The sequence below is a fragment of the Phoxinus phoxinus genome (assembly GCF_949152265.1).
Source record: "Phoxinus phoxinus genome assembly, chromosome: 2".
In the NCBI taxonomy this organism is placed as follows: Eukaryota; Metazoa; Chordata; class Actinopteri; order Cypriniformes; family Leuciscidae; genus Phoxinus; species Phoxinus phoxinus.
In genome coordinates, this window is record NC_136877.1 from 7161087 (window position 1) to 7182476 (window position 21390).

The 21390-nt window shown below is 39.4% G+C and overlaps 1 protein-coding gene across 5 annotated transcripts in view; it reads left to right on the forward strand.

The window, feature by feature from the left end:
- nfat5b (nuclear factor of activated T cells 5b) overlaps positions 1-21390 on the forward strand; it is a 52770-nt gene that overhangs the window by 14873 nt on the left and 16507 nt on the right. For 2 of the 5 annotated variants that reach the window (XM_079583450.1, XM_079583452.1), the window contains exon 2: positions 16487-16612. In XM_079583450.1, coding sequence (XP_079439576.1) covers positions 16487-16612 — 126 coding nt within the window. Of the gene's footprint in view, positions 1-12053; positions 12179-16486; positions 16613-17743; positions 17858-21390 lie in introns of those variants that run through there. The other 3 variants (XM_079583451.1, XM_079583453.1, XM_079583454.1) reach the window with 3 other exon arrangements.

Below are 21390 nucleotides of genomic sequence, written 5' to 3' on the forward strand. Positions count from 1 at the left end.
CATAGAAAGTGGACTATCGAAATAAAGTGTTACCAATTATTTTATTTACCGGTAGGTCTGATTTTTTAATCAGACAACTCATGGACCAGCAGCACCATTTATTAAAAACTTCCTGAGTTTACCTTTAACTTTAAATAATAACTTTACATAATGCACTTTTATTTTTAACTAATTTCCCCTGCTGCTCTCCACTTACTGTATGTTTTAGCATGAACTATTCTTGGTATGGTAGAGTTTTCTCCTCTGAATTAAACATCTGCTAAAGAAATATCTTGTTACCATATAAGTGGTGCTATGTTTTAGATTAGGACTATTAGCTCTAGAGATTCATGTCAGGTTGACTGACGCATGTCTTTTTGGGAATGTAAAAGGAAAATTCTGTCATCATGAGTAAATTATTTTTTATTTTTGGGTGAGCTAATCTTAAGCAGTTTTAGAACTTAAAGCTGTGTTCCAGTTTATAATTTTGTGACATTTTTCTTTTTCTTTCTCCACTGTGAGATGATTTTATTTAGTTCTTCTGCTAACCTCAACTCTTGCCCCAGGTGTATTGCTGTAATAATAGGTGTGTTCTCCTTGTGTCTAATGGATCGGCAGACATTCTTCAGCCTTAATTAGATTGCTGGCCGAATCCTCTTATGCTATTAATGTTCTCAAGGTGTGGATTTAGTCTGACTGAGTCCAAAGGACAAACACACAGAGCTGAGGACTCTCTCCTACAAGATGACATGGAGTAACAGTGGGGCCAAAAAGTCTGGGGCCGCATTTAAAAAATCTGGGATTTTTATTTATTTATTAGTTATTTATTTTTAAACTAGATTTAGGATTTAAAAAAGTAACACAAAGCAAAGTAAAAAAAAAAAAGTATGTAAACATCGGCACTGTTTATACATTAGGTCACTAATTTCCACCTGTGGACCTCACCATGTGGCAAGAAAATGTAAAAAAGGTTATCCAAATATTTATAACCCAAATGTTTTATCAGCTTTTTGCATTGCTCAGCTATTTTATTTTAATTTCAGTTCACTTTTATTTTTCCAGGTAATTACGTTTTTTTTTATGGCTTTAGTTTTAGTGTTAGTTTTAGTTAGGCTAACTATAATAACCCTGAGTCCACCCCTATCACAATATGATATTGAGCTTTTTAATATGGCACTTTATCCTGCTGGAAGTAGCCATCAGAAGATGGTTATATGGTCATAAAGGGGTTTGACAGCAACAATACTGATGTAGGCTGAGGTGTTTAATGCTCTTCTGCTTCAAGGTTTGACGTGTTGAGCGTTCAGAGATGCTCTTCTGCTTCAAGGTTTGACGTGTTGAGCGTTCAGAGATGCTCTTCTTCAAGGTTTGATATGTTGAGCGTTCATAGATGCTCTTCTGCTTCAAGGTTTGACGTGTTGAGCGTTCATAGATGCTCTTCTGCTTCAAGGTTTGAGATGTTGAGTGTTCAGAGATGCTCTTCTGCTTCGAGGTTTGACGTGTTGAGCGTTCAGAGATGCTCTTCTTCTTCAAGGTTTGACATGTTGAGCGTTCAGAGATGCTCTTCTTCTTCAAGGTTTGACATGTTGAGCGTTCAGAGATGCTCTTCTTCTTCAAGGTTTGACGTGTTGAGTGTTCAGAGATGCTCTTCTTCTTCAAGGTTTGAGATGTTGAGTGTTCAGAGATGCTCTTCTGCTTCAAGGTTTGATGTGTTGAGCGTTCAGAGATGCTCTTCTGCAGACCTCGGTTGTAACGAGTGTTTATTTGAGTTGCTGTTGCCTTTCTATCAGCTGGAACCAGTCTGGTCATTCTCCTCTGACCTCTGGGGTCAACAAGGCATTTACACCCTCAGAACTGCCGCTCACTGGATATTTAAAATTTTCTCTGTAAACCCTAAAGATGGTTGTGCGTGAAAATCCCAGTAGATCAGCAGTTCCTGAAATACTCAGACCAGCCCGTCTGGTGCCAACGACCATGAAACATTCAAAGTCACTTAAATTAAATTTCTTCTTCATTCTGATGCTCAGTTTGAACTTCACGAGATCATCTTCACCATGTATGCCTAAATGCATTGAGCTGCTGCCATGTGATTGGCTGATTAGATATTTGCATTAATGAGCAATTGAACAGGTGCACCTAAGAAAGGGGCCTGTGAGTTTATATGATAAACAGTTACTGTTCATAAAAATGTTGGCAAATCAATGGTGGACTTGGTTTTGGTCCCCAATGCTCAAGTCAATTGACCTTATTCAGAGCAGTGCCATGACAGTTATGAAAGCGAGGCTGTTACAGTGTTTTCAATGGCATCTGCTGTAAAAAGCTGTGTAAAGCTCATAGATCACTTATATTTTTCCACAGCTCATGTTGCCTGTAGTTTTTTGTCTACTGAAATTCCTTGGAAAGATATTTTTGCAGTGTTTCGTCAGCAGAACAATCCAAAAACAATTAAATAACAATACAACCCACTGAATAGATGTGGGTCTATCCCCCACAGCCTGACTTTAATTCCCATTCAAAATCAAAGATGGCGCTGCTGTGAATAGGGTGACCCCCAAAAAAATCACAAATAACTATAACATCCATAATGCATTTTTTTAAAAACAAATTACGCAAATATTGTGGCATTATAATATATCATTACACACCTAAAATAAACACAAGCTTTGACACAACGATTGTCCACCAGTCATTCATTAGGCCAGGCGTGCTAGATATCGCTTAATTTCTATCATTTGTTTGAGAAAATCTTGACTTTTACCAGGCTAATTTGATATGCTGTGATTAGTAAATTCTGAACATTTAGTTTTGCACATAGCTGGAGGGTTGACAACCATCCTGTAAACTTGGAAATGGCACTTAGCGCGTGTCTCTCTCAGATGGTTTTCATTATTGCATTGCAGATGCTTATGTGTTACGCTGTTAAATGGGATTTAAATGTGAAGTTTTACTCTTTCAGTGAGGGTTGGATGGCTTTGTGTTTGTGTCTGTGAGAGTGTTTGTGTGCATGTGAGCCTGTCAGAGCAGTGGCCATGCTTGTGTAAACAGCGTGAATTCCTCACTGCGCTGAGGCCCTGCTTTCATCTGAGCCCAATTGCTGTTTCTTCCCTTCTCCGCCGCCCTGTTGAAGCTGCTGGTAAACACAGCAGACAGACTTGTTTCTGTGCTAAAAACACACTTCTGAGATCCAGCTGAGAGCTAGAATGGGCTTCTCACAAGTGTCACCTCAGGTGAAGAAGCCACACTTCATGGTGCAATGAATGCATTTCCCCTTAAGTTTTTAAAAAATAAATATATGGCATTAAAGGTTGGGTAGGCATTTTTTATTCATAAACACTTGTTATACTGGTTGAAATCCTCGTCATATCCTGATAGCAATCAATAATAGAAGTGGTCTAAATACTAAACAATGTACAGATATCTTCTTAGGAAGTCTCAGGACCAAAAAATGTTCGTCCAATCATTGCATTCGTTCTAAATGCAATAATAGGATGTCCTACCTGGCTGTCAACATACGAATTTCCACACACTCACACGTCATCAGCACGTTCTGTAAGTCTCTGCAGAGTCATAGACAGACCCGATCTCATCCCAAGGCGTCATATACTGCCGCTTTTGACATATCGTCTACATCCAACGCACATGGCACCCTTTAGCGTCAATATGAGACGCAGATAGATATGGGCCAGAAGGCGCCTCCTAGCGGTCTAACCCTAACTCTACCCCAGACCTAAACCCAACCATAACCGAACAAAGCTCTTTGCATGTCATATTGACGCTAAAGGGTGCCATGTGCGTTGGATGTAGACGAAATGTCAAAAGTGTCAGTATATGACGCCCTAGGATGAGAATGCTTTGGACAGACAGTCACTGAGTGCCAAAAAGAAACAGCAGCCACATTTTACAGTTCCTCTAGAACCAAAACAATGAGTATATGCAGCGTTCACGCCATGCTGTAACCGTAATTACAAGATGGCAACCCGTGACATTCTAACTGGAGCTGTTCACGTCCTCAAACTCATAGTTAAGCGTTTCTATGTCAACACTATCAACGCCGAAATGAACCTGCAGCAGTCATGCAATGTTTACATTATTTTTGTCAGGAATTCAGTATAATGTATCCACACTCAAGAGGTCAAATGTCAGGCTCAGGTAGTATACCCATGTGAAAAAGAAAAGACGGCGCCAACCGCTACAAAGACTTCAGATGACGCAAGCTCTGAATCAACATGCACCAATGCGAAATTTTTCTAAATGTCATAATCATTTGTTAACAAACAAGTATTCATTACTTCAATGAGCTCATTGTTTCTGCCTTAAATTATCACACTGTTTAAGTTAATACATTTTTAGCTAACTGTGATTTTGTTTACATTTCTGAAATACATAACTTAGACAGTTACCTCTGATAACAGATCACTCTAAATTGTAATGTGGACTCATGCATGTTTTGAAACAATGTGTATTGCCATCCAAACTCTGGAACCGCCTCCCACAACCTCTTCGTGACTGTCCTTCTCTTCCCGTCTTTAAAGCACATCTTAAGACCTTTTTGTTTACTGAACATTTCTCCACACCAAACTCATAGCTTCATCCAGATAACCTGTCTTTGTAGTATTGTTTTGGTTGTTTGTTGTTGTGTTTCCTTGCCTTCCAACTATGTAAAGCGACCTTGGGTTTGAGAAAGGCGCTATATAAAATAAACTTATTATTATTATTATTATTATTGTGGAAACCGCTATACAAATAAATGTTAAATAAATTGAATTTATTTTAATGTGTCAGTATTACAGTGTAATTATACATTTAAGTACTACTGAGTAATAATTATTAACTACATGTACTTACTATAGGGTTAGGATGAGGGTTTGGTTTAGGGTTAACTGCATGTAATTATGCATCATTTATAGTTATTACTACAGTAACTTACATGTAACGTGTAACAACAACACTGTAAAATAAAGTTACTGACTAGTGACTACTTATTATGGAAATAACATACAGTACTTAAAAAGACTATATGCTTAATGTTCACACACATAAACCTTGGCACACAAACAGCAACAGAGAAAAAGTGGAAAATTGTAAACTTCGTCAACTTCTGATGATAGTGATAATGGTGCCTTTATTCTTTCCATCCTCCTTGTGTTTGGGTCTTTGGAAAGCTGAATGTAACAACAGAGATTTGTTTATCTGGCTGCACACTGGAAATAAGCTGTTGAGAACCATCCTCATTTCCACAGTCAATAAACTCCTCTGGAAACATCCAATGGATCCCAAGCAGCACAGAAAAATACAGCTTCTTTATTGGCATTTATGGTTTCATGAAGAACCTTAAACATCCATAGAACCTTTCCATTGCACAAAAGGCTCTTAATAGTGGAAAAGGGGTTTTAAGATTATTAAGAAGTTGCGATTTATAATAGTCCTTTACAATGGTTTCTTGTCAGACTGTAAGAACATGATCCCAGCTGTAAGCCATTTCACACTGTAATATCTCAGTCATTAATGTCAGACTGGACGAAAGTCAAGATGCATTAAAAGCGCACACAAGAAAACCCGTCTGGAGTTTTAATTTAAATCATCAATCAATGACACGTTCTGTCATAATTCTGCCATCTAGTCCTTGTCTTTCTTTAAGTCTTGAGGCAGGATCATGACAGACCCATGTTTTATGTGCAAACACATAGCCTTTTGTTAGGCCATGTGCTTGTGTTGTCTCGTCATCTAGCCCCGCCCTCCTTCTTATCCTCGTTTAGTCATTATTGCTTCCCCATTATCACCTGTTTCCCTCATTAGTTTCTCTTTTTAATCCCCTTGTGTTTGCTGTCCTGCATTGGTTCATTGTCAATCCGTGTCAAAGTCTGTGAGTAACCTGTCAAGACTAATCGTCTTGTTGAGCTATTTCTTGTATCAGTTATTTGTCTTCTAGTTATCTGTCAGTATCATTGTCTAGTTAGTCACCATTGTCCTGACTTGTTTTGCCCCCTCGTGGGCTTTGTTTTTCCTTTTTGTATATAATAAACCGTGTGCTGTGACTACTGGCTGCGATTGGGTTCATTCCCTTCTTCACCCTTCCAACATCATAACACGTTCGGTGACAGTGAGCTGCATTTATATGTGAGATAGAAATGGTGGCTACAAAGTAATCTCTAACGTTAATTGTGGTCATGGCTTGTCTTGAAAAATGAAGACAATTTGACGGTCGTCGTAGAAGTCACACTGCAGGACTGTGCGTCAAATCTTCGGACACGACTACCAATCAAAGACTTCAGATTTTAGCCTGGGATCAGAGGAATATTAGGATTTGCTAAATTAGTCTCAGACGGCCAAATCTTGGGCAAAATCATACAGTGTGCCCCCGGCTTAAAATAATCGTTCTTTTAAGAACTGTTTCATGAATAGAATCCAAAATGGTTATTTAATGGCATTGCTTTGTGAAAATCCCTTTTAGAAACTTTATTTTTAAGAGTTTATGGAATGTAATTCATTAACCTGCATGTGGTGGGAAGCATGTGGTGGCACGCAGAATGAAATAAACATCCTCCTTACGATACACTCTGTTCCTCCACCCTTTCCCAAGTTGGTCTATAAAGTCCCCCTTTATGTCCGCCTCAAGGTTAGGCCATTGTTTAGCCCATAGCTATTGACGCTGGACTAAGAGTGTCCATCTATCCTCCTGGCTTCTGTCACAGTAAGACCTCTTGACATGCTTGTAAAATCTAGGCCTTGTAATCTGTTGCCCTTGGACGTTCTCATTATGTACTGCCCTTATGGGACAGAGGGCAGATCCCATTACTCTGGTCCAGAGCTTAAGCTGAAGTGGACGCTGGTTGTGTTATCTCTGAATGAAGGAGTGCTCAGTGTGTCTGACTTTTGTAACTTTCTGAATTATACTGTATGTTGTCATACTTCAGCTTTTCTCTGAATGTCTGACTACAGATTTTGCTTGCATCTCTGTTGTAGCTGTCATTGCCATCACATCTGCCAATGTGCTTGTGCTCAGATAATTTCTGACTAGTCTGAGTATTTGTGAAAAAATATTATTTTGACTAAAGACACTGTAAAAAGCATGAAAATTATCTCTTTAGAATATTGAGAGAAAACTATTTTTTTGGGGGGATGGACAATTTAGGACAAAAAAGAAAGAAAAAAAAAACGTGACTAAGATATCATACAATGCAAGAAACTGCCTTGCCATGTAAGTTATCATCCAGTTAGGTCAATGTGTGTCCTTATCAAAATCAGTTAGTATCCTCATAGTACATTCTTTCCAAATACAGTTTGGTAACACTTTATTTTTTTTGTGAGTGGAGGGAATATCCATGCAGATGAGATGATTTAGATTAGATGGGAAAACATTGATCCATTGTTATGTTCCACTTCCTGATAGTTTGGGTCAGATGTTGGCAGAGTTTCATGGCAGATCACAAGTGATTTGGCTTGTAAATGAACAATCCTGAACATCTCAGATGGTGCTTTGCTTATAACTTAAAGGGGTGGTATAATGCCATTTTCACAAGATGTAAAATAAGTCTATGATGTCCCCAGAGTGTGTATGTGAAGTTTTAGCTCAAAATACCCCACAGATATTTTTATATAGCATGTTAAGTTGTCACTTTTTGAGGGTGAGCAAAAACGCCTCGTTTTGTGTCTGTTCCTTTAAATGCAAATAAGCTGCTGCTCCCGACACAGAGGGCGGTGCTTCAACAGCTCATGTCCTTTTACCTCACAACGACATGCACTGAAAATGTCTAAATCTTTTAGCGTTTTATGTTCAAACCGGAGTTAGACAATGATGGAGAGACTCAAGAAGAAGTAACAACATGTAGAAGCAACAGGACATTTCTGGTTAGTTGATGAATTTATGTTGCATATGTGTAGTTATCTTCTAGTCATTGATTAGCATATTCTGTCATGATAATCTATAAATCGCGTTCCTGGAGGCGGGGTTTATGTAAATTCTAGTCTCTGTGATGTCACTAACCCGGGAGGAATGTCGTGCTGCTGTCCCTACCAGCCGTTTGTTGTAGTCCTTAAAAAGCAATTTCTTTAAAAGCAAATATCTCCCTTTGCTTTGAACTTTGAGCGTTGTAACTTTGCAGATGTTGTTTATGCTCAAACAGCAACATTACACTCTAACTAAAGTTAAAAAAGTGAAATCATAATCAACCACTCCTTTAAGCAAAACATACCGGGCTTACTTTATACTCACTTTTGGGTAATTACAAATATAGCTGCATATGTGCATTTATTTTACATTAAGACTTGACATTTTTTTAGTTTTAAAGTTTTCTGAATTCAAATGTGAACAGCTGACATCATGTCTTTTATAGTCACACCATAAGAGCAATTTTATTCTCAACTCAATATTCTGGTTTAAAATATTTATGATTTCTGCATACCACTACATCCATATGAAAAATATGAACTTGTATTTCAAGATTTTTATTTACATTTACTGTTATTCTACTTCAAGATAGAACTGCACGATTAATCATTAAAAGTATAGAAATAAATAAAATAATTAAAATGAAATAAATAAATAAAAATAATAGACTGCAGCAATTAACATTTTGTCAGAACCTCTAGTAAATTACATGTTATTTTGTTTAGTTGTCTGTTCAGAATTATGAGAGAATCGTGATCTCTGTTTAAAACAAGAACAAATTATCCAGAATAATGCAGCTCTTCAGAATTTGAGTGTTACATTTGCCGTTTCTTTGTAATAAATTGTGAAATTGACTTTACATTTGTGGCCATTTTTTAAAATGTACTTCATTTTATCTATAGTATGTATGACAGACAGTCTCCCATACACACATTTTGAATAATGATATAAATGTACAATTTTAGACAGTTTCTACTTTTTTATCTCTCTCTCTCTCTGGTTTGCTAGTAACAAACCAGACAGGACAGCAACTGTTGCCTTGTTTTTCTCCTCATATAGTGCACCCATTTAAATTTCCCTTTACCACCTACTTAATGCTCAGAATACTTGGAGATGTAGGCTGCGCTTTGCTCCTGGTTGCTATGGTGCCATCGGCAGCAGGGTGGAATAAGTAATAAACATTTGTAGAGTGTTATAAATGATTCCCTGCTTAAATCCTCTTGTCCTTTGAATGGAGCCTTTCACCTTGTAAATCTTTAAAAGCACTGTCTGTATCAGGGCCGCCTGGATCACTTTTATCCCACATCCCATTGCAGATAATAAAATACAATGCTCACCTCTGGCTTGCATTAAAAGCACATTTCTGATTCTTGCTTTAGCAATTCAAACACACTGAAAAATTGTTTGTTGTGTTCAGTAAATATATTAAGGGGAATAAAAACGAAATATCCTGATACTGAATCTCTGTCAAAGCCTGCACTACCCAGTCCTTCAACCCTAGCCGCAATCTCCTCAACCCTTTGTCTCCCTGATAAATTTGCCTCATTCTGAGTGTTCGCCAGTCCAGCCCTGAAATGTCGACCCAGTAGCTTCACCTAGAACCTCCGGTTGACCAGTCGGCTCCACCTGGGACCGTTGTGCCTATGGCTCCACTGGGCTTCCTCATCCCTCCGGCTCCACCTTGGTCAGTCGTCACACTGCCTTCATCATGGACTTATGAGACTTAGTCTGTGACTCGTCCCTCCACCCTTTTGGCTCTGTCGGGCTCCTCCATCCCTCCAGCTCTGCCTCGGCGGCGCCCTGCCCTCCAGGACCTTCTGTGTCGTATGATCCCTCCAGTTCTCCGCCTGGGACTCCATCGCCAACAGCTCCATCTCGGCCCGTGGTCCCCCTGGTTCCTACTGCCAAGCCTCCACCATGGCTCCTGCCTCTCTCGACTCCACCGTGGGTCCTTGCGTCCTGGCCCTCCCGCCCTGGCTCTTACCGTTGTCTTCTCCACCCAGGTTCCTGTCCTGTGTTCCTGCAACCAAAGTCCTCCGCCAAAGCCGTTCGTTTACACGAACCCGTGTATATATGCCATCAAGAGCATGCCAAACCTGTAGGTGGCAGTGTAACGAGAAGCTCAAGCCCACGTTAGCCAATCACTTCATTTTCAAAGTTCTCCCACCAGACAGCGACGTGGACTGGCTCTTCGTGTTGGAGGGAGAAGTTGTTGCAAAATTGCTGACCTCCGAGCACTCATTCATCTCTGCTCCTCGACATAATAGAGCAGCTGTATTTGCAAATGCAAACAGACGAAAACGGATTGCACCAACATAAATGCGACTGCTACTCTGAATGCATCCATGATCACCATAGCCAAATGAAAATGTAAACATAGGTCGCACTTTTAACGCAGGTGTAAGTTCTGTCGCATACTGTGACGTCGGCTGCCTAAAATTAAAACTAAAATAAAGTTTTCCAAAATCTCCACTCTGGCCGGAGTTTTAAGAAATAGTTTTCGAATTCTCCGTTTGCATGTAAACGAAGGGCACAAACTAAGGGAAATGTCTCCGTTTTTCAAAATAACCATGTACGTGTAAACGGGGCCTTAGTTACTATGGTTTCTCATTGTTTGATTATTGTTTGCACCTGTTGTTCATTTCATTAATTAGTTTGGTCTGTGTTATGCTCCATGTTTCTATCAGTTGATTTTCAGTTCTCGTCATGTGTATAGCGGTTGTTCAATAATATTTCGCAGTATTACTGTTATTACTGTATTTTCGATCAAATAAATGCAGCCTTGGCGAGCATAAGATACTTCTTTTAAAAATATAAAAAATATGTATGTTTCCAAACTTTTGACAGATACTGTAAATATATAGAAAGTATAGAAATACAGAAATATACTGATACTGAATCTTTGTCAAAAAACTCAAATATCTACAAGGTCATTCAATTCAACCATATCTGATTCATTCAACGCCCATTACTTCATAAATAATACCAATATTTGGTCTGAATATTAGTTAGGTAACATGACTGCATACTGAGCAATGTCATCATGAGCTAATTAATATTCATGATCTGAGTGACGTCACTTACTCCTTTGTAATCTGTTTCCCACCTCTGTTTTGCCTGTGATTTGAAAGTCTTTTTTGGCAGTTCACATTTCTGCTTGACAAGCCTCTAAGCTACTTCACAAAACCTGTTTAGCTAGTTAAATAAAGCAAGAGGATCAAGCCAAAAAGCTAACAAGAGAAAAAACACGAGGGGCTAACGGGGAGCTGACGGGCCAACAGCCAAAAACACTGGCACTCTAGCGTATCCAGGGCTAATCAGAACAAGTGCCAGGAATCTGCAATCGTGAATGAAAGTGTGAATACGAGTTCGGAATTACTTGCATAATGTGTTTTTCCTTCCTTTACTTCTGTCCTTTCATGCACAATGGGCTCAAATATGTTCAGCTTTTTGGTTCGAGAGCATGAATCTCAGTCAATCGTCCACGTGTGGCCGAACTTCTGTGTTATTAAGATTACAACAATGACAACATCTCATCTGACAGCAGATACTTAATCAGGTTGCGTTTTTCTCAAGTACTCTTTACTTAAACTGCATCTGACAGAAGAGTCAACAGCTTTCATGCACGTCTTTCTAAATAAACATTTCACATCAGAAAAACATTTAGAATTACGTTTTTGTTGTTTCTTTGACTACACACTACGCGACCCACTCAAAACAGTCTTGTGACCCAAAGGCCGGTTGAGAAACAATGTTATAAGCGACTCAAACTTGAGGAGATTGAGCTAAGCTTTTGCAAATTGATGATCGCACTAAACCATATTGCGATTATGATTTATTTCGATATCCATAATTGTATTATATTATAACACATGCAGGAACATTACATTAATTACAGGGATAGTTCACAGGAAAAATTTTATGAAAAAGCTGCACAGAGATTCAGATAAATTTCTTATTTTGTGTTACATGGAAAAAGCCAATCTTCTGGGTTTAGATTAGAACAACACAAGGAAGAGTAAATGTCGTAATTTTCTTCTTGCCCTTTAACTCAGTGTAAGTGTGTTTTGGCATCAGATCTAGTCTGAACAAGAAGGAAGCTTGAAAGTGAGAAATTGTTTTGTAGAAGCAATGAAATCATAATGTTTACCAAGTTAATATTGCTCTTTGTTTTTCTTTTCCCTAGTGAAAGAAAAACTGTGTTTTGGGACATGAACGGCAGCCACCGTGTCCTGTTTGTGTGGGAAGAAACTGCAGCAAAATAGGAACTTTCTCTCTTAAAATGAGTGGAAACACTTAGAAACAATCCAGGTACTGATTCTGCAGCCGCAGTCTTAGTGCACAGCGCATATTTTCTGTCTATGTGGTTGGCAATCTGTTTACTGGAAGGGTTCTGTGCACACGGCACATGTTCCTGCATGTGCAGACCAGCCTAAGAAGACAAAAATTGGAAACGGTTATGCAGGGAATGAGCAGGATTTGGGTACTATCCTGTCTTAAATGTGATTAATGTGCTTGTTTGCGTACGAAAAAAACACTGATGTTAATTGGAAGCAGACTCAATTACTATTGTTCAGAGCTGTGAGGATTCAGAAGCATACAGTGCATTCTTTCTGTATTAATCTGCATGTTGGTCCTTCTTAAGCAACATGCCATGAAAGGTGTTTAAATATCACTAAACTTTCAAATTCATTGTATTGCAATGGACATGGTACCATGCAGAAAGATGCAAGCTGATAAGATGAAATAATTCTATATCAAATAGAATGATATAGGCATATCAATGTACATGTCAAAGTGCCACGGTATGCATCTGATATACCATACTTTTTGGGACATGTCTGCTTAAAGTCCAGACAATGATATTTGGAAAAAGTAATGGTGGTTATGCAAGAACTGTGATGTTTTTGGTCTCAAGACCTTTAAAATCCACTTTCCGAGGCTTGTTTGATTTAGAAACAGAGAGTGTCTGTTGCTCCCCGTCTCGCCTCTGTAAACTGTGTTCACGGCCTTCCTGAGAATTTGCCTTTACCTGCCCCAATGTTTGCATCTGGTTCAGGCCATATGAGAGATGAATTTGTTCTCAGGATTTAAGAGGCCTTTAAACATACCTGTGCTTTTCACATTTTATTTTCTGTAGGACTGCTTGCAATCACCTAAGCATCTATTACATTGTAGATGCAGATGGAAAGAGTGTGTACACGTGCAGATATCCTCAGATCTGGAAAATAGTTTATTCTCCAATGTGCAGAGACTTCTACAAGCAAACCATTTGTGATTGTAGGCCCCAAAGGAGTTTAAACATTGTGATTCCATGGCATTCAGAAAACATGCTTGCTTTGTTGGAGGGCCTTGTTCGGCCAATGGTGTGATTGGAGGTGTGGCTTCCTGTTTGTCTGACCAATGGGAGAGGAGGTGATTAGGAAACCTGTTTGTAAGCCATTGTTTTGCATTTCTGCATTTCTGGTGCCACTGGTGGACACAAATCCCTAAATTTACTAATGCAGTCCCTTGCAAAGCATGCTGGGAACAAGATCCACTGCCCAGGGCTGCATTTCTAAAACGCATTGTGAGCTAAGTTGATGGTAGAGACCATTGGTGGCAAAGGCTCTACGATCTACTTAGGCTTACGATGCTTTTGAGAAATGCAGCCTTGGGCAGTGGATCTGTACCAGCATGCTTTGCAAGGGACTGCATTAGGAGAGTACATTTAGGGATTAAGTGTTATTTTATGTGTTTTGCACTTGCAGTAAAGGGAATGTTTGTAATGGGAATGATAATGTTTAATGTTCAGTTGGACATTTAGAGGAGTTTCTGTTATTGAATGTAGTGGTTACCATTGTGCTGAAGAGTAGCGCTGTCAATTGTGATTTTCACTTGATGCAACATAATGTGTATAATAACCCCAAATCACGATTTCTCATTGAAGCTAAATTCTCAGATCAGCAAGGAACAGCCAAACACAAACCTTTTCTTCTTCTTTGTCCTTCAGAGCATGTCCTGTAGCAGACACGAGTCACTACTATACTGCCCTCTATAGGTGTAGTGGAGTCGTAGTGCTAGTGTGTTGAATGTGTCCATCTTTGAATGTGTCCATTGTAAATTGGGTCAATGTAACTCAATTAAGTTAAAACAGCATGTTAAATAAACCTGATTGAATTAGGTTACAACAACAAAATGAGAATGTATTGGTAAAATCATGTAGAAATACCTCCTTAAAGCAACAACAAGGGTTTTTCGACTCAATTTTAAAGAGCCCCTTTTTTGCCAAAAAGGAGAAATGTCTTATATGATTGCATAATGATTTCTTGTTTAATCAAATGAATTAATTAATACTAAATCCATAAAACTATACTATGATGTGAAGCACATGACAAAACTTTTTTTCCAATAGTGTGGCATCTAAGTTCTTTTTGCATGGATGCTTCAACTGCAATGCAATATATAACCGAATATAATTTCTTAACCTAACTGTGCTGCCCAATGCTATAAATATAGATATTCGAAGGGCTTCGGGCTGACAAAAAATGTGGAAATCCCTGACCTATAACATTAAGATTGATCAACCTACTGATCAGATTGTATTCGTATCTTTCGCTGCCTCACATTTAATATGGCGTCAGGCAGGGCAACCCTCACTAAGGTTCATGACAGGTACATTTTTTCCATTAACCCGCCATTGGCAGGTGTGACTATTAATTAGCTATATTGTTTTCATCATTTGAGACCACACAACTGTGAGAGATGATCTGCACGGAAGCATTAGAATCTCAAGGTACAGAATTGAGGATTTGAGGAGCTTGACTATGGTCAGATGGGTAACGTTTTTTTGTTTTTTATTAACTTATTTATTTTTTGCGCTTGATAGGCTAACTGGTGGGAACAGTATAAAATCACCATTTGACTTTTCAAATTCCTCTTCCCTTTGTAGCAGCCTTGTTTTCAAAGTGGTACCGATCAGAGTCCTGAACAAGGATTGAAGGCTTTGTGTTCTTGTTCTGTTAAAATAACCCACTACAATCACAAGAGTGGTGACTAAGGCCTCTGGAATGCCAAAAATAGTATTTATCACTTACTATTGGTGTAAAAGAAGCAGTCAGGACTTTTCCCATGTTTTTTCCATGTCTATGGTCAGGCTGTGTAGGGTTCAGAAAGACACTGTATACCTGGAAGTGGAATGACAGATGTAGATGACTTTTATGGTCATGGAAAAGTACTGAAATAAATGTTGTGGTGATTATCAGTCCCTGCCTGGCGATAACCCACTTGAAATGAGATATTGGAAATTCACTGCATATATAAGTTGCCACAAAGAAATCTGTGGAAGGCTATTTTGACTTGCAGTGTTTTACTGAACAGCCACGACACACGACAGCATTTTCAACGCGTTTTTGGCCACTCATTTACATGCCAACTACGTTCTGGCGGCCTGAAATTGCAAACCTTTGAAAACTTTCCAAGTGCAAGTTTTTGAAAGCTATAGGGCCCTATCTTGCACCCAGTGCAATTGACTTTGTACACCGACGCATGTATCATTAATATTTTGCACCCGCGCACAGCAGACTTTTCCCTCCACAGACGCATGTCGGTAATTAAGTGAATGAACTTGCGCTCGCGGGGGCGGTTCAGAGAAAAGAGGAGGCGTGTTCCGGCGCAAAAGTGCTCCTTGGTGCTATTTTGCAGTTCCAGAAAACAATTCCGCCACTGACCAGGAAAAACCCAGTCTAATGACAGCGGCGTGTGGCGCGTTAGTCATATGCTATTTTAAGGGCGCATGCTTGGCCATTATGTAGCGTGTGAACAACGCGCATACACTTTGATTCTCTCATCTAAACGGACGCAGCAGTTTTCATATTTGCAAATCATAGATTATTACAAGGAAAAATATTAACACCCGAGGGAAATCATTGTTGTGTCCATGAAGATGTGAAAAAATAGGCATAAATCTAGCTTACACATTTACCCAAATTTGTACACCGAAGCTAATTTGGATGGGTTTCTCCCATCATCCCCAATACATTGTCACTTCTCTGTCTTTTACGGCCCTGGCGAGAACGTCGGTCTCCTCGGCTGTGAACCGCTCCTGGCGTGCGCTGGCAAATTCGCCGTTATAATAGCGATCCGCCATGGAACAAGTGCGTCTGCTCTTAAAGGGAATGTGAGAGGACGCTCTGATTGGTTTATTTCACGTTACGCCCAAACCACACCTATGAATAATGAAGCTACTTCAGACCAACCCATTTTAGATTTGCCGAGATCCGCCCACAAAGTTTCGCGTTTGATAGTTGCGTTTCAGATCGTTAAAATAGGGCCCATACTGTTATCGTCTCTGTGTAAACTACAAAAACGTGAATTTGTGAAAACGGTGACATCATGCACATGCGAATTATGTGTCCAGGCTATATGCGCGTCGTGTTTCTTTATAAAGTGTCATCGCCATCTACTGGCCTGGCAGAGTAATACAGCGTTTTTAGTCGTATTCGCGGATCTGTGTGAATGGGTCGTTTTGACAGCTTTGACGTCTGTATGCGAAAAACTCGCATACAGTACACTTTTTAGTACATCGTTGTTGTGTAAACGTACCCATAATTAATATATTTCTCTTCTGATTCCCTCTAGAATCAGTATATGATCTTCTCCCGAAAGAGCTGCAGCTGCCATCTTCTAGAGAGCAGAACGCAGCCGATATGAGTCAAAAAAGTGGTGGAGAGGCGGGACCTCCTCCGTCAACAGCTCTCGCCGCAGGTAAGCTTGGCTTTTGTCTTTTAAGCCATCTTTTCTCTCTCATCAGTCTGATGCTGAAGACTGGAACTAAGGCCTACATCAAGATGCATATTCAACTGCCCTTTTTTTCTGTGGTTGATTAATTTGGTTAATGAAAAATGGTCTCTATATGACAGGTGGTTTGAAGGGAGGGCTTGTGACATCAGACGAAAAAGGAAAGTCGTTTCAGAGGTGGAGCGAGTTTTGATAAAAGATTACAGAGAACATGCACTGATGAATTGTTCACAATAAGACCAGGAACGTGCATTTAGATGTAAATAGGGACCTTTCAGTTTTTATCAAACAATATAAAGAAACTGTTTTGATGGTAAACATTAAAACAATACTCATTATTTAATTAAAAATATAAATATGATTGCATTTAGCATAGATTGCGGTCTTTTACCAAAATCTAGATCCTGTTGTGAATGTTGGTCCTTGCTGGAAGAATATAAAGAAAAGACTTCAAAAAGCCTTTTTTATGAAAGAAAAAAATCGATATTTCAGAGTAAACTAAAATATTTTGGGGGCATTAGAGTAGCAAACATGCTTTGCAAATAGTAATTATATATCAGTCCTATTTTTTGTAATAAATTTAACAGTGATTAACAATTAGTATAATAATAATAATCTTCTACTACTACTACTACTAATAATAATAAACTCATATTATTAATAAAAAATAGAATTTAACAAAGCAGTCAGACTGTCTTCCCTTGTGAAATTCCTGTTTGCTCTCCAGCATTTTTTTTTAGTTTTATGAATGAACATAATTGGCTCAGTGCCTTTAGATCCCACATTCCCAATCTCATTTGGTTTTGCACTGACAAAATGTGAGAAAAAAAAAAAGAGAAAATGAGAAAATCAACATGTGCAAAATATATTCTCAGAAATTCTATATACAAAATATATTCTCAGAAATGCATGCATAATTGGCAAATACTTTCTAAAGGATTTTCAATTAAAATTCCTCCTGACTTGCATTGAACACCTGAGAAAAGAAACTGTCCACAAAACACTCCTCAGAACTTTTCTTTTGAGTTCCTATTTGTACATTCAAAATGCAATTCACTTTAGTTTCTTTTACTCTGCCCCTTTATCAAAGTGCCCAGGTTTAGGGTGAGTTTCTGTAAGCCAGAAGTCTGTTGCCTTTGGACATCTGTACCTAACTGCAGCCAAATGCATCCCTCTGACGAGGCAGGACATGCTGGCTGCAGCTGAAGGAAGGTGACGTATTTTCCAGCTTAAATGAATTTCATTGTGGGATTTTAGGTTTCACTGCAAATTGGACTTGCTTCTTCTGGCTATTTTCTCCTCCTGTTTAATTAATATTTTGTTTGTGTATCTTTTTATTCTTGAATCAAGAATATGTTCTTAGCAATCAAACATGTGCTCATTGTATTTGCTATTTGTTCGACTTATTGTTTGGCATTAGTTTTTTTGTTTCTTTGCTTGTTGTTTTGTTTTCATTTTGTTTTTTTTATTTCCTTGTGTTTATTGTTTTGTTTCGCTTTACATTTTGTCTACTACTTTGTTTTATTTTGTTTCGTGATGGTTGTCTCTTTTTGCCATATTAATGTCCCTTCTTTACATGATCTATTCTCTCTGTTCAGAGATATTTGGGTTCACCTGCATTGAGCCATTGTGTCACGCCTTGTCTCTAACCCTAGCCCTTTATTACTTTTATTATCTTTTACACTGTCTGAGTAATGTCTAACATAATTGCAAATTACTGTTCCTTTCCTAAAGGTACACTATGTAACTTTTGGTCCTCTAGCGGTTAAACAAAACTGCATGTGTTTTGCTGCAGAACATTGTTTTGGATGTGCTTCGGCTCTGCGTGACTATGCGGATGAATATGGTTCTCCTGTTGCTTACAAAACATTCACTACTAGGCTTAAGAGTTTAGATGGAAAGGATTTCAAGCTGACTAGCTAAAGACGTTACAATAACTTTACCCATTAACAGACACGGTACTTCCTTGAAAATAAATTCCAGCACAACACCGCAACAACCATAATGAAATGACCCTTCACAATAGATAATGCTTTATAATGAACTCTGTTATACCCCTTTTCCACCAAGGCAGAGCTGGTGCTGGTTCGGAGCCAGAGCCTAGTTTCAAATCGGTTCTTTGTTTTTCCACCGCCAAAGCACCAGCTCCGAACCAGTAAAACTGGTTCTTAAGTAGCACCAAATCATTGCAGGGTCTAGAACGGAGCCAAGTAAAAACCGCTTGCGTCAGGGGCTGGGGGCGGGGTTACCGTGACCAACAAGACGAATAGAAACTTGTGACCGCCATTTTTAAATAGCAGCTAGTCGAGCTAATAGCAGCTCGATTATAATATCCGTCTATGTAAGTTACGGCGAGCTGCACGAACGCGTTGGATTCCGATGTATTTTTGCAATCCCGTGAGGATCCATAGTATTGCAACGTCCGTTATTGTTGATGGCTTGTTCGAGATGCATCGGAGCGGCGCGGACCGATCAGAGCTCCGGGAGTATTTGGAGAGCATACGACTCCTTGTGCTTTTGATCGCTTTCGCAGTGCTTTAATGTCACGCGGCGATCGGTCTGCGAGAAGCCGAACCATCTCGAACAAGCCTGGTGTGTTTTTGTTTGGCGCTGCCGCGCTAGCGTTGCTGGGCAACATGAGATGTATACACAGTGACGTAAGATCTGGCTCTGTTTTGGCTCTCTAGCCTGTGGAAAGGCAAACCGGTTCTTAGAAGAACCGTCAGTAGAACCAACTCCGAACCGGCTCTAGCTCTAGCTCTGAACCAGCACCTGGTTCTTGTTGGTGGAAAAGGGGTATTAGAGAGCTTCATATGGGGATGTCATGGAGTTGTGTCTCGTTCTCTTTTTGTCAGCAGACTCTCCTCTGTTCGGATTTATTTAAAACAAAACAAAAAACAGCTGATTCCCCGGAGGTTGGAGATTTAGCTGCTTGAGAAACTTTTCTCTAATTACGGATATATATACGAGATACGAGACGCGCACGGACGAGTAGTCTCGCATAGCCAGACCTTCAGACTGACTGCAGAAGGTCTGGACTCTATCGCAGTTTTTTTTGGTCAAGGACCGCCCACGAGGACATTTGACTGATGTGTAACGCAACCAATCACAGTTCGTTTTGTTCCGCGTCAAGTTTAGGGGCGTGACAATATAATGTCGATGTCCGTACAATAACAGACCGGCTTGCATCTAATCAAATATTCATTCAAGAACTTTGTGCAGGTTTACTGTAACAATGGAGCTGCGAACTTCACATACTTTTGAAAATCCAGTATTTAGTTGATCCTGATAAGCGTTCATTGACACAGTTGTAAACACAACGGCTTTCTTCTTCCACGAGGGTTTTTTCCGTCACAGCATTTGTTTCCAGACGGACCGTTAAAGAACGCAACACACGTCTCCATGACAGCCTGCAGAATTCAACCAATTAGATCGCGACTTCGAAACTCCTGAAGCGTTTCCAGAAAAGTGTGCCATATGCACCAGACGTTGAACAAAAAAGTTACATAGTGTACCTTTAAGATTACTTTCCATGAATTCTCCATATTTCTTGAAAGTATTTAATTGAATCAATAACTGCTCATACATTTATACATTTAAACACATTAAAGCATTTTCGTACTGATCATATAAATCATTTTTAACTGTAATGTTCGACTTTTAATTCAGTTTGACATGTTTTAAAGGTTCACTATGCAGAAATCTTCAGTTACTGTTTGTAAACACAACATTCAAACTTGGTTCCTCCTCATGGGCGGAGCACCACCAGAAGCCACGCCCTCTCCTTCCCCTGACATGATATCAGTTGCACAGACAGACCAACCGAACTGACTCAAGAGACTCTGACTATTTTTTCTTCTTCAAATATTGTGTTTATTATGCATAAATAGCATATTTTGTGTATATGAATGAGCACTTATGCTAATAGTTTGATGACTGGCTGTAATTTGCGAGCGAGTTTAGCCATCTTCATTCTAGCTTGCTAATAAACAATAATTACGTGTCATCATACATTTTTTATTATAATGCCTAGTAATCTGCCGAGTTACATATAGCAGTCAACAAGCAGTCACTTTTTTTTATATACAGACAGGAGAACTTAGTGGAGTGTCCCAAACTTCAGACACAGACAATAAAGTCCCGTCCTAACCTACGCCAAGTGTCGTTGTTGGCTGGGGCGACACAAAGGCTAAAGCTCAGAAATTCAAGAAGAAAATATAAAAATACAGGCACAAGGTTGTGTCTCTGTAGACACAAACATCGCCACATACTTCTAGTGGACTATAAAGCCCCTTTCACACAGATATTCCAGAAAATACACTGATAACGTGTCCCGGGATCGTTTGATTTTGGTTCATTCACACTGGCAGTGATTTTCTCTAATCTGCGCATGCGTTCACACACATCCCATAAAGATCCCTTAAAAAACACGTGACATCAGTATGACAAACACATACTTTCTTCTTTGTTAATGTGCAACGTGAACGTTGATATGCGTTTAAAACCGCCGATCAAAGAGACACATGCATCCTCACTAAGACACACCCCTTACGTGATTGGTCCTGGCTTTTGTTCGCACAGGGCGCATTCCGGGACTGATCCCAGCAATGTTACTAGGTCTGCATCCCGGGGTCGAGCCCATGATCTATTCCGGGACGTGTTTGTGTTCACACAGAAGGCACTCTAGCAATTCTATGGCAATGTCCTGGGATCAGCGCTCTGTGTGAAAGGGGCTTTAGTGATGA